Source organism: Eptatretus burgeri, chromosome 3 (assembly GCF_056783735.1).
Source record: "Eptatretus burgeri isolate ZD-2024b chromosome 3, Ebu_testis_v1, whole genome shotgun sequence".
Lineage (NCBI taxonomy): Eukaryota > Metazoa > Chordata > Myxini > Myxiniformes > Myxinidae > Eptatretus > Eptatretus burgeri.
Window position 1 is genome coordinate 140,469,397 of NC_140963.1, and position 20,860 is coordinate 140,490,256.

General features: G+C 46.5%; 1 protein-coding gene across 2 annotated transcripts in view; it reads right to left on the minus strand.

Annotated features, from left to right (window-relative positions):
- Positions 1–20,860, minus strand: part of ALG9 (ALG9 alpha-1,2-mannosyltransferase) — an 83,985-nt gene that overhangs the window by 29,613 nt on the left and 33,512 nt on the right. For both annotated transcript variants that reach the window (XM_085875935.1, XM_085875934.1), the window contains exon 3: positions 4,639–4,773. In XM_085875935.1, the coding sequence (XP_085732061.1) occupies positions 4,639–4,773 (135 nt within the window). The remainder of the gene's footprint in view (positions 1–4,638; positions 4,774–20,860) is intronic.

Here is a 20,860-nt window from a genome sequence, read left to right on the forward strand (position 1 = left end):
ACGCAGGCGACGCAACGGAAGGCAACGGGCCACGCAGGCGACGCAACGGAAGGCAACGGGCCACGCAGGCGACGCAACGGAAGACAACGGGCCACGCAGGCGACGCAACGGAAGGCAACGGGCCACGCAGGCGACGCAACGGAAGGCAACGGGCCACGCAACGGAAGGCAACGGGCCACGCAGGCGACGCAACGGAAGGCAACGGGCCACGCAGGCGACGCAACGGGCCACGCAGGCGACGCAACGGGCCACGCAGGCGACGCAACGGGCCACGCAGGCGACGCAACGGGCCACGCAGGCGACGCAACGGGCCACGCAGGCGACGCAACGGGCCACGCAGGCGACGCAACGGGCCACGCAGGCGACGCAACGGGCCACGCAGGCGACGCAACGGGCCACGCAGGCGACGCAACGGGCCACGCAGGCGACGCAACGGGCCACGCAGGCGACGTAACGGGCCACGCAGGCGACGCAACGGGCCACGCAGGCGACGCAACGGAAGGCAACGGGCCACGCAGGCGACGCAACGGAAGGCAACGGGCCACGCAGGCGACGCAACGGAAGGCAACGGGCCACGTAGGCGACGCAACGGAAGGCAACGGGCCACGCTGGCAACACAACGGGCCACACAGGCTACGCAACGAAAGGCAACGGGCCACACTGGCGATGCAACGAAAGGTAACGGGCCATGCTGGCGACGCAAAGGAAGGCAACGGGCCACACAGGCGATGCAACAGAAGGCAATGGGCCGAGCAACAAAAGGCAACGGCCCACGCTCGACGCAACGGAAGGCAACGGCCCACCTGCAATGCAACAGCCCACTCTCTTTATTGCACAATTTCAATTCTTGGCCTCCCCATCATTCTCTCTCTTTATCTATCCAAATAAATGTCAGTGTGTGCATGTGCTTATCTCCTCCATAACATCAAAACCATGAAAACTAACAGCCTAAATCTTTGCATGCATACGAAGAAAACTCCAAGGAAGTGCAAGAGTGAAATTTGGTGTTTGGGTTAATTAAAACACCCCTTTTGAAGATAATTAATGGCCATATTGAATTATATCCTTTACAAGGCGCATCCTCAGTCACCGCTCTCCATGGGGTCTTCGGGAGTCTCCTGGGTAACTTCGCTGGGGCCGGAGACCTCCATATTTTTCGGTCGGCTCAACCATAGCTCGACTTAGAAAAGCCTGCAATGATTTCTTCATAATAGTTATTTTTCATAATAGCTCAGCGAGCGGGCCCGTGCTCCGCCGCTCTCAGCGAGCGGGCCCGTGCTCCGCCGCTCTCAGCGAGCGGGCCCGTGCTCCGCCGCTCTCAGCGAGCGGGCCCGTGCTCCGCCGCTCTCAGCGAGCGGACCCTCCTCCGCCGCTCTCAGCGAGCGGACCCTCCTCCGCCGCTCGGAGCGAGCGCACCGTGCTCCGCCGCTCGGAGCGAGCGCACCGTGCTCCGCCGCTCTGAGCGAGCGCACCGTGCTCCGCCGCTCTGAGCGAGCGCACCGTGCTCCGCCGCTCTGAGCGAGCGCACCGTGCTCCGCCGCTCTGAGCGAGCGCACCGTGCTCCGCCGCTCTGAGCGAGCGCACCGTGCTCCTCCGCTCTCAGCGAGCGCACCGTGCTCCTCCGCTCTCAGCGAGCGCACCGTGCTCCTCCGCTCTCAGCGAGCGCACCGTGCTCCTCCGCTCTCAGCGAGCGCACCGTGCTCCTCCGCTCTCAGCGAGCGCACCGTGCTCCTCCGCTCTGAGCGAGCGCACCGTGCTCCTCCGCTCTCAGCGAGCGCACCGTGCTCCTCCGCTCTGAGCGAGCGCACCGTGCTCCTCCGCTCTGAGCGAGCGCACCGTGCTCCTCCGCTCTGAGCGAGCGGACCGTGCTCCTCCGCTCTGAGCGAGCGGACCGTGCTCCTCCGCTCTGAGCGAGCGGACCGTGCTCCTCCGCTCTGAGCGAGCGGACCGTGCTCCGCCGCTCTGAGCGAGCGGACCGTGCTCCGCCGCTCTGAGCGAGCGGACCGTGCTCCGCCGCTCTGAGCGAGCGGACCGTGCTCCGCCGCTCTGAGCGAGCGGACCGTGCTCCGCCGCTCTGAGCGAGCGGACCGTGCTCCGCCGCTCTGAGCGAGCGGACCGTGCTCCGCCGCTCTGAGCGAGCGGACCGTGCTCCGCCGCTCTGAGCGAGCGGACCGTGCTCCGCCGCTCTGAGCGAGCGGACCGTGCTCCGCCGCTCTGAGCGAGCGGACCGTGCTCCGCCGCTCTGAGCGAGCGGACCGTGCTCCGCCGCTCTGAGCGAGCGGACCGTGCTCCGCCGCTCTGAGCGAGCGGACCGTGCTCCGCCGCTCTGAGCGAGCGGACCGTGCTCCGCCGCTCTGAGCGAGCGGACCGTGCTCCGCCGCTCTGAGCGAGCGGACCGTGCTCCGCCGCTCTGAGCGAGCGGACCGTGCTCCGCCGCTCTGAGCGAGCGGACCGTGCTCCGCCGCTCTGAGCGAGCGGACCGTGCTCCGCCGCTCTGAGCGAGCGGACCGTGCTCCGCCGCTCTGAGCGAGCGGACCGTGCTCCGCCGCTCTGAGCGAGCGGACCGTGCTCCGCCGCTCTGAGCGAGCGGACCGTGCTCCGCCGCTCTGAGCGAGCGGACCGTGCTCCGCCGCTCTGAGCGAGCGGACCGTGCTCCGCCGCTCTGAGCGAGCGGACCGTGCTCCGCCGCTCTGAGCGAGCGGACCGTGCTCCGCCGCTCTGAGCGAGCGGACCGTGCTCCGCCGCTCTGAGCGAGCGGACCGTGCTCCGCCGCTCTGAGCGAGCGGACCGTGCTCCGCCACTCTGAGCGAGCGGACCGTGCTCCGCCACTCTGAGCGAGCGGACCGTGCTCCGCCACTCTGAGCGAGCGGACCGTGCTCCGCCACTCTGAGCGAGCGGACCGTGCTCCGCCACTCTGAGCGAGCGGACCGTGCTCCGCCACTCTGAGCGAGCGGACCGTGCTCCGCCACTCTGAGCGAGCGGACCGTGCTCCGCCACTCTGAGCGTGCGGACCGTGCTCCGCCACTCTGAGCGAGCGGACCGTTCTCCGCCATTTTAAAGGACGGACCGTGCTCCACCACTCTGAGCGAGCGGTTTGTGATGAGCAGTTCCAAGGTGCGTCGGGAGATGGAGAATTTCCTAAAATGTTACAAGGAGGTCTACAAACAGAAAATGAAAGCAGCCACTCTAGTCTCCATTGTGAAGTTAGTGAAAAAAATCCCAAGCGAATCAGCCTCCATTTCATTTTCTGAGCCTTCAACCTCAACTGGACAGCCTGGCACACCTGAATAAGCCTGCCACAAGCAATATGTACTGGATCCCACTGCAATCATAACAACAATTATTAAAAAGTAATTCAATTCAATGTTTTTATTTGTTATCCGATTTATTTACACATTATTTACTCCTTTTTTGCCCCTCCCCTCGCTCCCCCACTCCTTCGTCACTCCACCCTCCATCCTCGCTCCCCCACCCCACTCCCCTCCCTCCTCTCACCCTACCCTCACGCTTCCCTCCCGACTCTCCACTCCATCTTACCCTCCCCTTAATATTCTCATCAGCGAAGCAACAGCTTGTATTTGCTAATCTATACGAATAAAATTTACTTTTTTCTCCGTTAGCTATTTTGTGGGTCATCCACGCCTACTACCAGGAAAGCGCCCACAGGTATTGCCCCTATTTTGTTATTTGACATATTTCAAAGGATTTTGGTTTATATATTGGCAATCATTTTCAATACGTTGGTGCGAGATGTAAAATAAAAATTTAAAAGATTTGTTTGACATTACAAAGTTGGCGTGTTATATTGGTTGTGTTACAAGATCAAATTTGAGCCAGTAACAACTGAGATATTGCAATATCAAAGTGAACAAATTTCACGAACCTCAAGAAATAGCGAAAATGCTGAAAAAGTGACATTTTGATGCGAGTCCTAATAGGGCATGAGAAAAACTAGACCAAAAGATTTTTTTTTTCAATGTTCACATCTTTTTTCCATCGAAGAAGACATCAATTAACATACTGATTAGGTTGGATCATAGGGGGGTGCACAGTTGGTCCCCTTGGCCCACGGACTATACACCTTTACTCTTTTATTCATCGCTTCTTCCATCTATGGAACTGTCTCACTTTTCCCTCCGAGGTTTTAAGCAAGCAATACACTGCCATCGCTCATCATCCCCAATTCTGACCCATGATCCTTTCCTCACCAAACCTCTTGCTAGTTTTTAGTGTTGCCTCCCTTTTTCCCTCTCCTATTTTCCTGTTCAAGCATTCCCTTGACATTTGTCCCACTGTCAGTTCTTCCTTGCTGTTAAAGCCTCGCTAAAGAAAAACAAAATGCTCCAGGTGAGCCATATTGACTACAACAAAATCAAGGACTGGTTGTGGTTGGTTGTAATGCTGTCTCTGTGTTATGGCTCCTACATGGCACTTTGTGAAAAAATATTGCACAAAAATGGGTAAGGTTCATGCAATGCGAGGAAGGTGCTCGTTTTTCGAGTCAGATATTCGTGTCCTTTGCCTACTCCTGAAAAACTTCCTCCTGAAAGTGTCACATCATGAAACTGCAAATGCCAGAACCAAACTATTGAAAGACAATGTGGGACTTCATTCACTCAAATAAAACTGGCATGGCACCTTGTTGGCCCCGAGGACGTGAGCGTGCAGCCAGCCTGGCAGTGCCAGTAGCCACAGGTAGGCGTAGGAGCGCAGTGCATATACTGGAGAGTATTCCCAAGTCTGAAATCCCTGACCATAGAGTAGGTAGTGAACCTGAGGACAAGGAAAAACAAGCACAATCAAACAAAACAACAAACAAATTGAGATTAAGGACCAAAGGAGCATTGTCTATCATGGCATCCACAGCATTTTTTTTTTTTTTTTTACACATGAGTCTTTGCAAAACACACATATTCGGGGTTTCCAACTGTGAAAATTCTATCATCTCTTTAAAGAACATGAGAACTTCGTTTTTTTCAAAATGGCATTCAAATGCTGTGGGAGAGGGAAGAGGGTAAACTAGGAGTATGTGTTAGGAACTAATAAAACACAGCATTTTAGGCTTATTTATCCTGGGGCCAATAAGGTGTCATGCCATGCCGTTGGTGTATGAATAGTGGGGCAGATATTTGAGAGAATTGGGCTATTTTACGTACAAGCATGGAATTTTGCACGCTGGTAGAGTTATGTCATGCAATTAATTTCAGATATGGAGCCACCTGAAAAGTTACCTCCCCTTGCTGCAGCCACCATTTTCCAAGATGGTGGACAATTTTATACCATATATAATATATGTGATTCCAGATGGCCAAATAGTCTTTGGTAATGAAATTTTTTGTTGGGTTTTGAATTGTTTTACATCTGGGATATGCAAACTGAGCTATTATTAACATTACGGCCATAAATCTCTGAATTTGTGTTTGATATCTTTGAGTTACATTGTATTTCATGTGACTGTGTGAACAACTAAAGACAGTCTCTGAGAATTTGGTTTGGAATTTTTAATACGTTTTAATGCATGTAGTATTTAATCAGTTTTCTAATTTATTTTTGTACAGTTGCAGATGTGTGAAGATTAGAAGATATACACATAATGAAGTCTACTAAAAGCCATAAACTGTTCGACCCAATGACTTCTATGAGAGTAAGTAAAGGAACACCAAAATAAATTGACTGGAATATTTGTGTACTTTGTCAGCAGATATCCCCAGAAATTTTACAATGTCCTGCACAATCCAAAAGACCGAGTGCTGGTCAAGGGTATTCCACATTAGCAAGGAATATCATTAGTTTCAGTGAAATTGGTGAGCTGCCCAACCCCATAGATGGAGGGAACCTCGATGAAGGATCTGGGATAGAGAAGACTCTTGCAGGTCACCAAGCAAAGTGGCATAAATCATGTTACATGAAGTTTAATTGAACAAAACTTGGTAGAGCACAGAAGAGGCATGCATCTTCAGAGCATGAGGGGGAACCGCAGCCATCTTCAAACAAGATGTTCATGCGACGAAGTAGCATCCCGGGTGAAGCTGCGAAGAAACTTTGTTTTTTCTGTGAGAAACCTTCACTACAAGAACCTCTCCGTGAAGCCTCTACATTTCGTCTCGATAGCCGTGTTCGAAGATGTGCAATAGACCTGCAAGACGAAAAACTTCTTGCACAATTAGGTGCTGGGGATCTCGTCGCACAAGAGGTGAAATATCATCCAAAGTGTCTTGTTGGTTTGTACAACAAAGCAGCTGAAAAACAGAAAGAAACTAGAACTACATTGTCGATGGCACACCATCGCATATTCCTGCACGCACTGCTTTGTCCCATTAACACGAGGTGAAATTTTATCTTGCAAAATGGATTGACTATTCTTTTCTTTTTGATGTGCTTTATGACCAAAGACTTACTCTGTTTTCTAAATCAGAAGTCTCAGCGAGCGGGCCGTGCTCCGCCACTCTCAAGCATGTCAACATTTCAAGCATGTCAACATTTCATGAAACATTAATTTAACACTGCCCAGCAATATAGAACTGTGCATCAATTTAATTATAGGAATGAACTGTGTATAATGTTAATTATAATTATTCATAATCAATTAGATAAATACAGTGAAACCTGTGACTGTTTGTCACTCATGGGGGCCACATAAGTAAGTTCTTTATAAAATAATTTACCATGTACAATGGTAAATACACGAAAAAAATCAGCCCCCATAACCCCACCCCTTCTGGTCCGACCCCTAGGGGTCATATCAAAAATCCGACAGTGTTGTGCACTTCCCCATACATATATCTACTATGTCCCAAAGTTTCAAGTTCCTATTTCAAACGGTGTCGGAGGAGTTACAGGGTAAGACAGACGGACGTACGGATGGACACAATCACAATTTCCCCGCTTTTCTTTTAAAGCGCGGGAATAATAAAAGAAAAGAGCAAAGATGAAATACGTCATTGTACTGCCCTTGCTGAACTTATAACATACATTGAAGAAGCACAGATGGAGGAAGAAGTGGCACCAGTATTCAAGCTTGCGGATCTAATCAAACTCTAGAGCAGAAGATTAGAACAACTGGGACTACCAAATGAAGGTCGACCTCACAGTACGAAATTGAAAAACCGGATTTTCTCCCATTTTCCATACATGACAGCTCACAGGCAAGGGAGGGATATTTTACTGGCGTTCGATGAAGACATTGGGTCTGCCCTGCGGAAAGCCTGTGAAATTGAAGATTATGATGAAGAAGCAATATGCTTGTCGAGAGCTGCGAAAATCGTCAGAAGAGATATGAATGACCTACAATTATTACTGTCCTTAGTGGCTATGATCCATGGTGGTTCCAACATAGCGTCGCAGTCTCCGGATGGGGTGAATCAGGAAACACTTAGCATGGCACAACTACTGATGTTCAATTCAGCTCGACAAAAGCGAGAAAGGAACATTAATGTCGACCACAGTAAGATCAGAGAGCCACCACCTCCCATATACGTTGGATTAACAGTACATGCGAGAACACGCAAGAGAGACTTAATTACCTTCGCAAACTTCGTTTGACGGAGGTATTGTATTGACCCCTGTGTATTTATTTATTGGTAAATATGTGTGTGGACAACATTGCGCAAAAACTGCTGGACCGATTTGCATGAAATTTTCAGAGATGATGTGCAGTTACTCAAGGATGCCAGGCGAAGCTTTTGGGAGCAATCGGATTAAAGGTCAAGGTCACGGTCACGAAAAGGTCAGAATCGTTTTTTCGTCATAACGCGGTCAATTTTTATCTGAACGAGATAAAACCAACACCAAAATGTTCATTATTCAATTCTACATTCTAGGCTATGCCACATGAAAGTGTGGCGTAATTACCTTAGGTAGCGGTTGGGGATCAAAGGTCAAGGGGGTCACCAAAAATGGTATTAACAATGTTTTGGATCACTTTATACAAAAACTTTACAGCGGATTAGCTTGAAATTGTGTGGGAAGGTTAGTTGTCATGAAAAGACAAATCAAGTAGATGTTTGGAGCGATCAGATCAAAGGTCAAGGTCACAAAAAGGTCAAACATTTTTATTTTCGCGATAACACAGTCAATTGTATTCCAATTTACATCAAATTAATGCCAAAATGATCAGTATTCAATGCCCTATCCTCAAATATAACATATTATATGGTGTTGTTGTAACCCGAGTAAGCGGTTGGAGGTCAAACGTCAAGGGGGTCACCACAAAGCATTTTTCATTGGGCAGCGTCGTGGCCAACATTACGCAAAAACCACTTAGCAGATTGTTATGAAATTTTGTGGACTTGTTTGACATCATGAGAGGACAAATCGATTAGATTTTGGGAGCGATCGGATCAAAGGTCAAGGTCAAGGTCACAAAAAGGTCAAAATCGTTTTTTTGCGATTAAAGTGTCAATTTTGTTCCGATTTACATCAAATTAAGTCCAAAATGTTCAGTATTCAAATCCCGATCCATTGATATAGCGTATGGTATAGTGTTTGAAACCCTAGTTAGTCTGTGGAAGTCAAAGGTCAAGAGGGTCACCAAAATGGAGTTTTTGATTGGGAAGCGTTGTGGACAACATTACACAAAAACCACTTTGCAGATTGTCATGAAATTTTGTGGATGTGTTTGGCATCAAGAGAGGACAAATCGATTAGATTTTGGGAGCGATCGGATCAAAGGTTAAGGTCAAGGTCACAAAAAGGTCAAAATCATTTTTTCGCGATTAATTTTCAATTTTGTTTTGATTTACAGCAAATTAACTCCAAAATGTTCAAAATTAAATTCCCCATCCTCTAATATGACACATGGTATAGTACTTTTGTCACCCAAGGCAGCGGTTGGGGGTCAAAGGTCAAGGGGGTCACACAAATTCACATTTATATCGGAAAGCGTTGTGGACAACTTAACACAAAAAAAACAAAACGCAGAGAGGCTTTAATTGTTTTGGATTTGTTTGGCATCATGAAAGGACAAATCCATTAGATTTTGGGAACGATCAGATCAAAGGTCAAGGTCACAAAAAGGTCAACATCGTTTTTTCATGATGAAAACGGTTAATATGTTTCCGATTTACATCAAATTGTTCAGTGTTCAATTCCCCATCTTCTGAAATGACACAAGGTATAGTACTATTGTCACCCTAGGTAGCGGTTGTGGGTCAAAGGTCATGGGGGTCACGAAATGCATATTTGTATTGAGATGCGTTGTGGACAACTTAATACAAAGGTAATAATAATAGGCGGATCGGCTGATATTTTTGTGACACGTTTGACATCATAAGAGGACAAATCGATTAGATTTTGGAAGCGATTGGATCAAAAGTCAAGGTCACAACAAGGTCAAACTCATTTTTTCATGATAACAGTTTCAAATTTGTTCCCATTTACATCAAATCAACGCCAAATGTTCAGTATTCAATTCACCACCCTCTAATATGACACATGTACAATGCTGTCACCCAAGGGAGCGGTTGGGGTGGGGTGGGGGGAGGTTGCTGTAACACTGTCACTTCTGCTGTAGTTTACATCGACTTAACGCCTAAATATTCGGTATTAAATTTTAAATCCCCAGAAGTGGCAAAGGTCAACGAGGTCACTTTTATTGAACGTCAATGGCTGCAAAGGAGACAACTGTACATGAACATCAGGCACTAAATAATGTTGTAAATATGCTTCATATTTTTGGTGTCGGATTAATCCCTAAGATATCTATTTGATGCTGAAATCTTCGTAATCATATATTATTTTGGTATTGTTTGCACTCTGATGACGTGTTAAATTATACATTGCATTCACAATATGATTACGTCACCCTTGCGTGTGGATTTCCTGCTGACGTTATCTAAATCATCAAATCTACTGTTCTCATTACATAACCTTGCGTGGGTTTTCCCGCTGACTTCATCTGCATAGCATTCACTGTTCTATTTGCATTGCATTTCGTGGGTTTTACCCGCTGCTGACGTCATCTGCATAGCATTTACTGTTCTATTTGCATTGCCTTTCGTGGGTTTTCCCCACTGCTGACGTCATCTGCATAGCATTTACTGTTCTATTTGCATTGCCTTTCGTGGGTTTTCCCCCTGATGACGTCATCTGCATAGTATTTACTGTTCTCTGCATTGCCTTTCGTGGGTTTTCCCCGCTGCTGCCGTCATCTGTATCGCATTTACTGTTCTATTTGCATTACCTTGCGTGGGTTTTCCCCGTTGCTGACGTCATCTGCATCGCATTTACTGTTCTATTTGTATTGCCTTTCGTGGGTTTTCCCTGCTGATGTCATCACATAAAAGTTTCTTCACTTTACATTGCCTTGCGTTGGTTTTACCGATGAAGTCATCTGCATCGCACCTACTGTTTTCTTTACATACTGATGACATGTCACATTACACTTTACAGTCATAATATATATGCTTACGTCAGCCTTGTACGGGATATTTATGCTGATGTCATCTTGATAACATGTATTTAATTCGAGTTTGCATACGGATGACGTTCACATTACACATTGTAGTCACCTCAGTGTGGCTAGTTCCGGGCTAATATCAGCACTTTAACTGGCACTGTGCAGAAGAACTTTCAACAGAAGAACTTTCAACAGAAGAACTTTCAACAGAAGATTCCGCCGCAACACTCTGAAGCAAAGAAACAACTCAATATCAAAATGCCGCGTTCAAGGTCTAAAAGTCTTGAACAAAGACGCAAAGAGAAAAGGGACGCTGAGCGTGTCCGTCGTCACCAGAAATCGGCAGAAGAAACTGCAGATTGTATTGACTCACGAAGAGATTGGAGACGTAAACGAGCGGACTCAGCTGATCAAACACAGCAATACTGCACTTCTGATAAAACCGTGCCCACACCAATGGACATCGAATCGCAACCTGACACTGCTGAGCGTGCAGAACGTGTCAGACAACTTCTCCAGAACACCAGCATGTCGCGTTCAAGGTCACAAAGTTTTGAACAAAGACGCAAAAACAAGAGGGACGCTGATCGTGTTCGCCGTGAGCAGGAATCTGCAGAAGAAACTGAATGTCGTCTTGCCTCAAAAAGGGAATCGGCTCGGGCAATCAGGCGGGGGAGTCACTGGATGAAACTGAACGCCGTCGCGCAACTCTTAGAGATACAGCGCAAAAAAGAATGCAAGAAGAATCCCATGATGACAAAGAACAACGCAGAGAACGTGTCTGCCAATCTGTCAAACAATATCGTCTGCAACAAACACCAGAGGAGGCATTGTCACGGAATACAACTAAGAGACAGAATGCGTACACATTACGAAATGGAAACACCACAACAGACAGCCAAGCGCAGATTCTCAATGAGACAAAGAATGCAAAACCAAATTGAAGCTGAAACCCAAGAACAGACGGACAAACGCAGATCTTCAATGAGACAAAGAATGCAACATACGTATGAAGTACAAACTCCTGAACAGACAGATCAACGCAGAATCTCAAACAGAGAAACTACAAAGAGAAGGCGGCGTTTAAAAACCTCTTTTGAACCTACTGTTGCAGAATGCGCTGAAAGTTTCAGAACCAAAATAAAAGAGGGACCGATTTATGCGTGCTGCTCCTGTCACCGCCTTATGTACAGGACATCTGTTGCACAAATTAACAGTGACAAGTATGTAGACAAAGCACTCAAAAACATTGTGGAAGGCTCTCGAAATCTAGAAACTCACGGAAAATCGTGGATTTGAACCACCTGCAAATGTGCAATAAAGAAAGGTCAAGTTCCTACGCAATCATGGGCAAATGGATTGGCTCTTGATGATGTCCCTCCGGAGCTGAGTGATCTCCGGCCGCTTGAAGTAAGATTCATCAGCCAACGGATTCCTTTTATGAAAATTGTCACTCTTCCCAAGGGAGGCCAAAAGTCGATTCACGGGAGTGCCGTAAACGTGCCGTCAAAAATTGACACAGTCACTTCTCTGCTTCCGAGACTGCCACAGGACGCCGAGGTTGTCCCACTCAAACTAAAGCGCAAACTTGCATACAAAGGCCACTGCATGCAAGAATACATCAGACCAAAAAAACTGATGTTGGCTCTACAATGGCTAAAACAGAACAATCCACTCTACAAAAATGTAACCATTTGTCAAGAATGGGAGCAAATATGGGAACAGGACAACACAGATCGATGGGAAGCCATGCTTTTCAACGAAGAAACGACTATACACCATGTGCAATCCCCTACAACATCATCACTTGCCATTCCAAATACGTTTCAAGGCCTCAGGGGCTTAGCAAGATCTCGACATCTTGACATCGTGAATGTTCCATCAGATGGGAACTGTTTCTTTTTTTTCACGCAGTTTCAGTCTCTTTACAAGATGCCGGTGTACAGTCAACAAGTGGATCAGAAATAAGGAATCAGCTTGTACAATTCTTCGAGAACTATGGAACTTCTCAAACCTTTGCCAGTTTCATTCCTGCGATAACTGACGGTCAAACTCCCAGTCAACAGGAATCACCAAGTAGAAGATTCGCCAGATATGTTGCAGGCCTTCGGTCCGGGGAATGGGCCGATAACATCGCGGTCCAGGTGGTGGCCGAAATGCTCAACATCAATATCCAAGTACTCAACACCATTACCCCGGACTGGATGCACGACATTCACCCGAGAGGCAGCAGAAGCGACAACACCATTACAATTGGCCTGACTGGAGAACAACATTATGTGGCTCTCCAAAACTCTACCACTAACAATGCTACAGAAGATGACATCTCGGCCGGAATCGAACAAGACCGAGAAGCTTCTGCTCACTCTGAGGATAGCACCACACTCAGAGGAATGCAGTTCGACACACTTCTCCAGGAAGAAGGAAATGCGGACAAAACATATTGTGTTGCTCCAGCTGAGAATGAAAAGCCTTGCGCCTTTCTGCTAGATGAGTCTTTCGAGGAACTTGCAAATCCATCCAAATATCCATTTGGTCACGGGGGACTTTCAACTGAAAGGCCAAAAAATATAACTCCGAGAAAGTACTTCAACCAAAGGCTACTGCATGTCGATGGACGATTTTTCAAGGATATTGACTATTTGCTTGCTGCCCAATACACGGTTGAATCCAAGCAAATTCGCGATGATTTGCAGATCTCGATGAGACAAACGCGAGGAATGACATTTCATGACCGACGAATCAATGCCGGATTTTTCAAAGTCTCGGAGAATGTACAAGCAATGATCCGTACAGACAACGCTTTTAGATTCCTTAAGAATGTGCATGGATCTCCTGCTTACTGGAAGACAACACTTCTTGATTTACTCGCAATGGTACGGCAGCTCGGCACACCCACTTGGTTCCTGACTCTCTCAGCCGCCGACATGCAATGGCCAGAAGTCATCCAGAGCATTGCAAGACAATATGGCACAATTCTGAGTGATGATGATGTCAACAACATGGCTTGGGAGGAGAAGTGCAAATGGCTAAGAAATAACCCCGTCACAACAGCAAGACAGTATCAACACAGACTGGATTTATTCTTCAAGGAATTTATTGGATCGAAAAGCAATCCCATTGGAGAACTTCAAGATTTCATGCACCGTATAGAATTCCAGGCTCGTGGGTCTCCACACGCTCATACAATCCTTTGGATTAAGGACGCCCCAAAAATTGGCGTCAACACGGATGATGAAGTCTCGGAGTTTATTGACCGCTACCAGTCGTGTTCTATCCCACAAAATGATGGCGAACTGCGTGAACTTGTTACATCTCTACAAAGACACACACACTCAGCCACTTGCAGAAGAGGACAAAACTGTAGATTCCGATTTCCTCACCCACCAAGCCAAAAGACCGTCATTGCCAAGCCACCAGCTGAGGAGGATCCAGTCATTGCAGCAAGGCAGATCAGCGAAACGCAAGAAGTACTTCAGAAAGTTAAGCAGGCCCTCGAAAATCCCGAGAATTCTCGGGACATCACACTGTCAAATTTGCTTCAAAAAGCCCACGTTGACGAACAGCAATATGAAGAAGCACTGACAGTAAGCAAGACGGGGAAAAAAATCATCTTGAAACGTCAACCGGAGGAGGCATGGGTTAATCAATACAACCCGGATATTCTTCGGACATGGAGAGATAACATGGATCTCCAATTCATTATTGATCCATACTCATGTATCATGCATGTCACCAGCTACATGCTGAAAAGTGAAAGAGCCATGGGTGAACTGCTGAGGGCAGTCGTGGATGAATGTCGCGGAGAGGATGTCATGAACAAACTTAGAAAAGTTGGCTCAGCCTTCCTGCACAATAGGGAAGTCAGTGCTCAGGAAGCAGTATACAGACTCCTTTCTCTGCCACTCAAAAAATCCACTCGAACGGTCGTCTTCATCAACACTTCACCAAAAGAAAAAAAAGAGTGGCTATGTTGAAACCTCGGGCGCAACTCATGGACATGGACAATGATTCTGAAGACATCTACTGCACATCTCTTCTCGACAGGTACGAAGCTCGACCACATATTCTTGAGAACATGTCGCTGGCTGAGTTTGCAGCAAATTACACTACCACGCGCACTGCCACTGTTGAAGGACATGATCACCAACCACAAGTCCTGTCCGATGATGATGATGATCAAGACGACGATGACAATCGCAGTGCGGCCAACACCAAAATTCAGTTACAAAATGGTCTTGGACAAAGGCGCAAACGACGTAAACCCTGTGTAATCAGATTCCACCAAGAGAAAGATGAGGGAGATGCTAAATACAGGAATCTGTTGATGCTATACCATCCTTGGTGAAACGAAGAGACAGACCTCAAGGGAAATTGTGCATCATTCACAGAAAGGTACCAGCAAGTTCAAGCTGTCGCCCAAAACAACGTTCAGAAATTCACACACAATGCCGGTGAAATCGAGCAAGCGTTCCAAGACCTTCACGAATACGGGCCGCCTGAACACGCTTGGGACTCCATGGCACCTAATGCACAACACGAACAGGCACAACAAGAAGATGAAGGCGTTGTGAATGAACGCTTTGTTGAGCAAGCGGACATGGCAGAAAACCTTGATCTGGCTCCGGAAACGCGCCCAACGAATATCGAACTGCATGCGCGCTTCACCGCAGAACTTGGAAAGACCTTGATGACACCTGAGGAATATAGGAACATGGCGCGGACCTTGAATGTAAAACAAATGGAAGTTATCAAAATGCATCGCAAGTGGTGCAAAGACACGATACTCGCTCTGAAGTCTGGGACACCACCACCAGTCTACAGAGTTTTCCTCAGTGGACCCGGTGGTGTCGGGAAAACCACATCATCAAGCTTGTGCACTACGAGACAATGTAGTAACTGAAACCATTGTCTGGGCACTTTGAGCCTGACGAGCTGCCCGTTATTCTCACAGCATTCACAGGAACGGCTGCATTCGGTATCGAAGGAATGACACTACACTCGGCCTTTAGTTTCGCATGTGGTCCACGCAGTAAGAGAGAGTATATGCCCGCGAGCAGCGAGAAGCTTAACTCACTCAGATCACGCATCGGGAAGCCAAACTTCTCATTATAGATGAGGTGTCAATGGTGGGAGCAGATCTCCAATATCATATCCATCGGCGACTTCAAGACATCACAGGCATATCAGATGCTAACTCGCGTTTTGGAGACGTCAGCATTCTTGCCGTTGGAGATCTCTTTCAACTCCAACCCGTTGGCCAAGATCATGTATTTGGACTTCCCTCAGATTGTTACGCCAGGTTACACGGATCACTCTGGGAGGAAAATTTCACCATGATCCAGTTGACCAAAAGCATGAGACAAAAAGATGACAAGCGGTTTGCTGATTTGCTCATGAGGGTCAGAACAGCGTCCTGTAACGAGGAAGACATTAAACTACTCATAAATCGAGTGATCACCACATCCAACCCCGACTATCCAGCTGACGCCTTATACGTCTTTAAGACGAACAAAGAAGTAGACAACCACAACATGACGCATATCAAGAAATCAAGGTCTCCAATATATGAAATCAAGGCCATTGATAAAAAGAAGGACGTCAGGACTGGTCAACTTGATGTGATTATGTCCACAAAAGCATCTGACACTGGAGGACTCAGACAAGTCGTTATGGTGACAAAAGGGGCACGAGTTATGATCACCGTCAACATTAACGTGTCTGACGGTTTGGCAAATGGCGTCTGTGGAACTGTCCTTGCAATAGAGACTACAGTAAGTCCTCGCTTTTCGCAAGGGTTGCGTTCCTGGAAAACCTTATGATAAGCGAAACTGTGTTAAACAAAACATATTTTCCCATAGAAACCAATGTGTTAAAGGGGGGATGTGTTTTTGGCTCGGAATTTTTTGGACATAAACACAAATAAACAAAACATACTCCTCGAGTCGTGGAGACTTACCCCGAGGCTGAAGGAACGGAGTTGATTGCGGTGGACAAGTCACACTTGCGGAGTGGCAGAATCGTCCCCCTCTTCACTTGACACTGTGCTGTCACTTTCTTCAACAGTAGGAACGGTCTCTTGGCAGCTGGTTGAAGGAGCATCCTGGATGGTGGATGGAGTTGGTGCTGCATCTTTTGGCTTGAAAAATGCATGGAGAGTGGGCTGGATGGCTTTCTTTTTCTTTGCTGCATAACATTCCTTATAGCAACAAAGGGCATCATAAACAACACAGCTAAAATCAGTGCTCCTTTCAAGATTTGGATCTTGCTCGATAACAAATTCTGTGGCACTTTCAAACGAGCTGAGGATTTGGCTGAGGTTTTTCATGGTGAGATGCTCGGATGAAGGTGTCACAGCATCTTCTTCTTCCTCAAGAGCACACTGCTGTTCCAACTCCATAAGATCTTCATTGCTTAAGGGTTCTGCATGAGACTCCAGTAAGTCATCCACGTCCTCTTCGTCAACCTCTTCAAACCAACCTCCTGCGCCAGGTCTACAATTTGACTTGTAATCAACGGAACATCAGCAAACCCCGTGAAATTGTGGACACACTCGGGCCACACTTTCTTTCACACAGCGTTCATTGTGGAGGCACTCGCCTCCGCCCATGAATCCTCAATGTTTTCCAAAGCCATTTTTATGTTGTATGTTCGCCAAAACTCCTTGATTGATAGCTTGTCCTTATCAGTTTTTTTGATAAGCTGCAGCATGGTATGCTTAACATAATAGGCTTTAAAAGCCGCAATAACTCCCTGATCCACAGGCTGTAAAAGTGAGGTAGTATTTGGTGGTAAAAATACTACCTGCACGTTTTCACACCAGTCTTCCATTTGCTGAGGATGGGCAGGAGCATTGTCTACAAGCAGCAAAGATTTGTTGTCAATGTTGTTCTCCTTGGAGATACTTCTCAACATGATTGGAGAAGTAATTGATCACGTAATCGTGGGTCAATGCCCTAACAAACGACGCGCTTTTTCTTGTATCACAGCAAGAGATAAAAGCATGCGACGTTTAGTTTGATCTTCTATCCACACACAAAATAAACGCTTCATGTTGTGCATGGCACCATCTCTCATTCTCGTTAGTGTCGTTGCACTCAAACTGGTCGCAATCTGTGATATTTTCTTTATCTTTGCTGAACTTTGAACGATCGAATGTACAGTCGATGCAGCGATTGCATGCGCGCGGCCGATTTCCGTTGTCCCTTCACCTCGTTCATGTCTTTTAATTATATCCAATTTCACCTTCAATGTGACAGCCTTTCGCTGTCGCTTGAAACGAGGTGTGCTCGGCAAAAGACTTGCGGGTCGCTTGGGATTCATACTGGAAGGTATGCAGGCGAGCGTGAAGAGAATACGTACAGTACAGCATACAGTACATGCGCAGTAAAGTGAAAGTGTGTTTATGTGCATCCTGTGTGATTGTTGTTTTTTGCAGGCAGTTTGAAACTTTTTTTTGCGTTTTTCCTTGCAATGACATTACGATAGGCATAAAATGTTTGCGATAATTGAAAAATTGGTCATTAAAACTAAATTACGAAAAATCGAAACTACGATTTGCGAACTTCCGGTTAGCGAGGACTTACTGTACAGGAGATCAGGTGACTACCATTCTGGTCAAGTTTGACAGTCCTCGAGTCGGCAAGGACGCAATTGCCCAGAGCCAGTACAAGCAACGCTATCCGGACGCGGTCCCGATCATGAGACAGCAGGTTCAATTTTTTACTGGAAGGGCATGACACTCAGTGGAGGTGAAGCGATCTCAGTTCCCTCTCACACTTGCCTGGGGGTGCACTATTCACCAAGTTCAGGGGAAAACGCTTGAACAAATCGTTGTGACGATACAAGGCCGAGGCAAATTTATGCCTGGCCAGGCATATGTTGCAATGAGCCGTGTCCGGTCAATTCAGGGACTTTTCTTTTTGGGATTTAATGTGAGTAGCATCCGCATTAATCCTGCCGTTCAGCAAGAAATTAACCGTCTCACCAACATTCCGAAAATTGATGCTCCAAGACCCCATTATCAAACAAACAAGTGTCTCAACATCAGTTTCCTTAATGTCAGATCCTATCTTCAGCACTTGGACGACATGAAGAAAGATCCAGTGATGCTAAAGATGGATGTTTTCTGTTTCGCCGAAACATTTCTGCATGATGGACTACAAATCGGACAATGTCAGATGCTGAAGAAATGCTTGCAGTGCTTCTGAGCTGAAAGGCCCATCGACCATGGTGTCAGCCGAGGTGGCATCATGATTATGACACCGGAAAAAAATGCATCCAGCAGGTTTAGACACTATCTCAGATCTGGAACACAAAGGAGTATCCGTCTTTGTCCACAACAGGACAATTAATATCGTGACATTATACAGACCTCCATCACAGAGTCAAACGGCGTTCAAAGATAAACTTAAACTTTTCCTGACGGCACTAAATACAGAACGATTACGGTCATTCTGGGTGACTTCAATTTTGACCTGCTTGGTGCTCCGGAAAACGATATCCTACAGCTGATGGCACAACACGGGTTCCGCCAGTATGTGACTGAGCCAACGACAGACCAGAGATCTCTACTGGACCACGTATACGTCAACCAGCCAGTCGCCGTACACGTGGATGTCGTTGACACGTACTATTCAGACCACGACATGCTTTGTGTCTCCCTTGAAATATGATTTTTTTTTGTTCCTCACGCATTTGTGGCACATTCGCGATCACCGAAAATGTGTTGTTCCCATTTCAAATATTTCAACATAATGTTTCATGAGTAGATCTAACGAAATAACATGTATCTTTTGCCAACTTTTATTAGTCTCCTATTATCTACTGTAATCTCATACATTTCCATATTTGTCTGTGTTCTATGTCAACACCATGTTCCGTCAAGTATAATAAATACAATATTGAACACGTAATAACTCAGTCGTTTGTTGTTTATCACCATTTCGCCCCTACCCCAACACTTCCTGGTGAAGTTTGGGTGTAAACTGGAATATATCTCTGTCTCTAAACTGTGTCTGTTGATGCAACAAGGGCCATAAGGGCCCTACCAAACTTAGTTACTAAGTAAAATACAACAAATTTTCATTAAGGAGACTTGGTATAGTTTGATATGCACATAGCTTCGCTCATGGTTTAGGAAAAGGAGTTTTACTTTCTTGTTTAATTAGACGCCAATTAAAATGACCTTTTTGTCCTCGCTCGGATTTGAAAACATGACCGACTTGATCCAGGTCGTGTCTGCGTGGTCAGTGACATTCGACCGAATCCGACCCTACATGCTACAGAGTTCAGCACTCGGGACAACGAATCACCTAAAATTGTCATAATCGTAATATTTCTAATAACCAAATCCTTTCACAAAATCAGGATCATGGACTTTAAATTTGCGAAATTCCCGAGCAGATTTAGTGGAATTTTAGTTCCTCATTTCACTCTCATGCCATGTTCAAACTAGTGGCTGCAGCGAAGGTATGCGCTCTACGAGTGCCCGTTCTAGTTGACACCTTATTTGACCTTGGTCTATCCATTTCTTACACTCGAGTAATGGAAATATCAACAACAATGGGAAATGTTGTTTGTGCCCAATACCACAGCGAACAAGTAATTTGCCCCCCAAATCTGCACCATGGTCTGTTTACGGTTGCAGCAGTGGATAACATTGACCACAACCCAAGCTCTTCTATGGCAACCGGCTCTTTTCATGGAACTGGAATATCACTGTTTCAATTTTAAACTCCCTCGAATCTTGGTACGACCTGTTCCGATACATTTGAACTGGAATCTTCATCGAAGAAGCAAAATGAACTGCTACATTCCTACACCAATGTTGGCCCTTTGAATATGTCAAAAGTTTACAGTTCCACATGTGGATGGAAAAGTGACAAGTGATCGCCAGAATGTCATTCAAGAGTTGCAAAAGGAAACTCAGTATGTATCACACAAAACATTTCAATTCAGTTTTTTGCATGGAATTTTTCATTGGTATTAAGCATGTAGTATCATATCTAATCATTCTAAATCACAATTTTCATACAGGTGGCTCGTGGAGGTTGAAGAGAACTACAGCAATAATGTCAACGATAACACCAATCTGTCATGGGCAGCGTATCATGCAAATCGACAGGAATCAGCTGGAGTCTTACCAGCGATTACAGCACTGTTGCCATTATTTCCAGACGATTCAAAGTCAGTAGCCATGATATAACACTCAATTGATGTGATTCGACAAGCCATGATACTTCTCAGCAACAACCAGATACCTGTCATCACTCTGGATCAGCCCCTTTATACTCTTGCAAAGCAGATTCAGTGGCGGTGGCCTTCAGAATATGGTGAAGACAAATTTATTGTGCTTTTGGGAGGGTTACACATTGAAATGGCTGCACTGAAACTTATAGGTGAATGGCTGGAGTATTCAGGATGGGTGGAGGCTTTAGTGCAAGCTAAAGTAACATCCTCAGG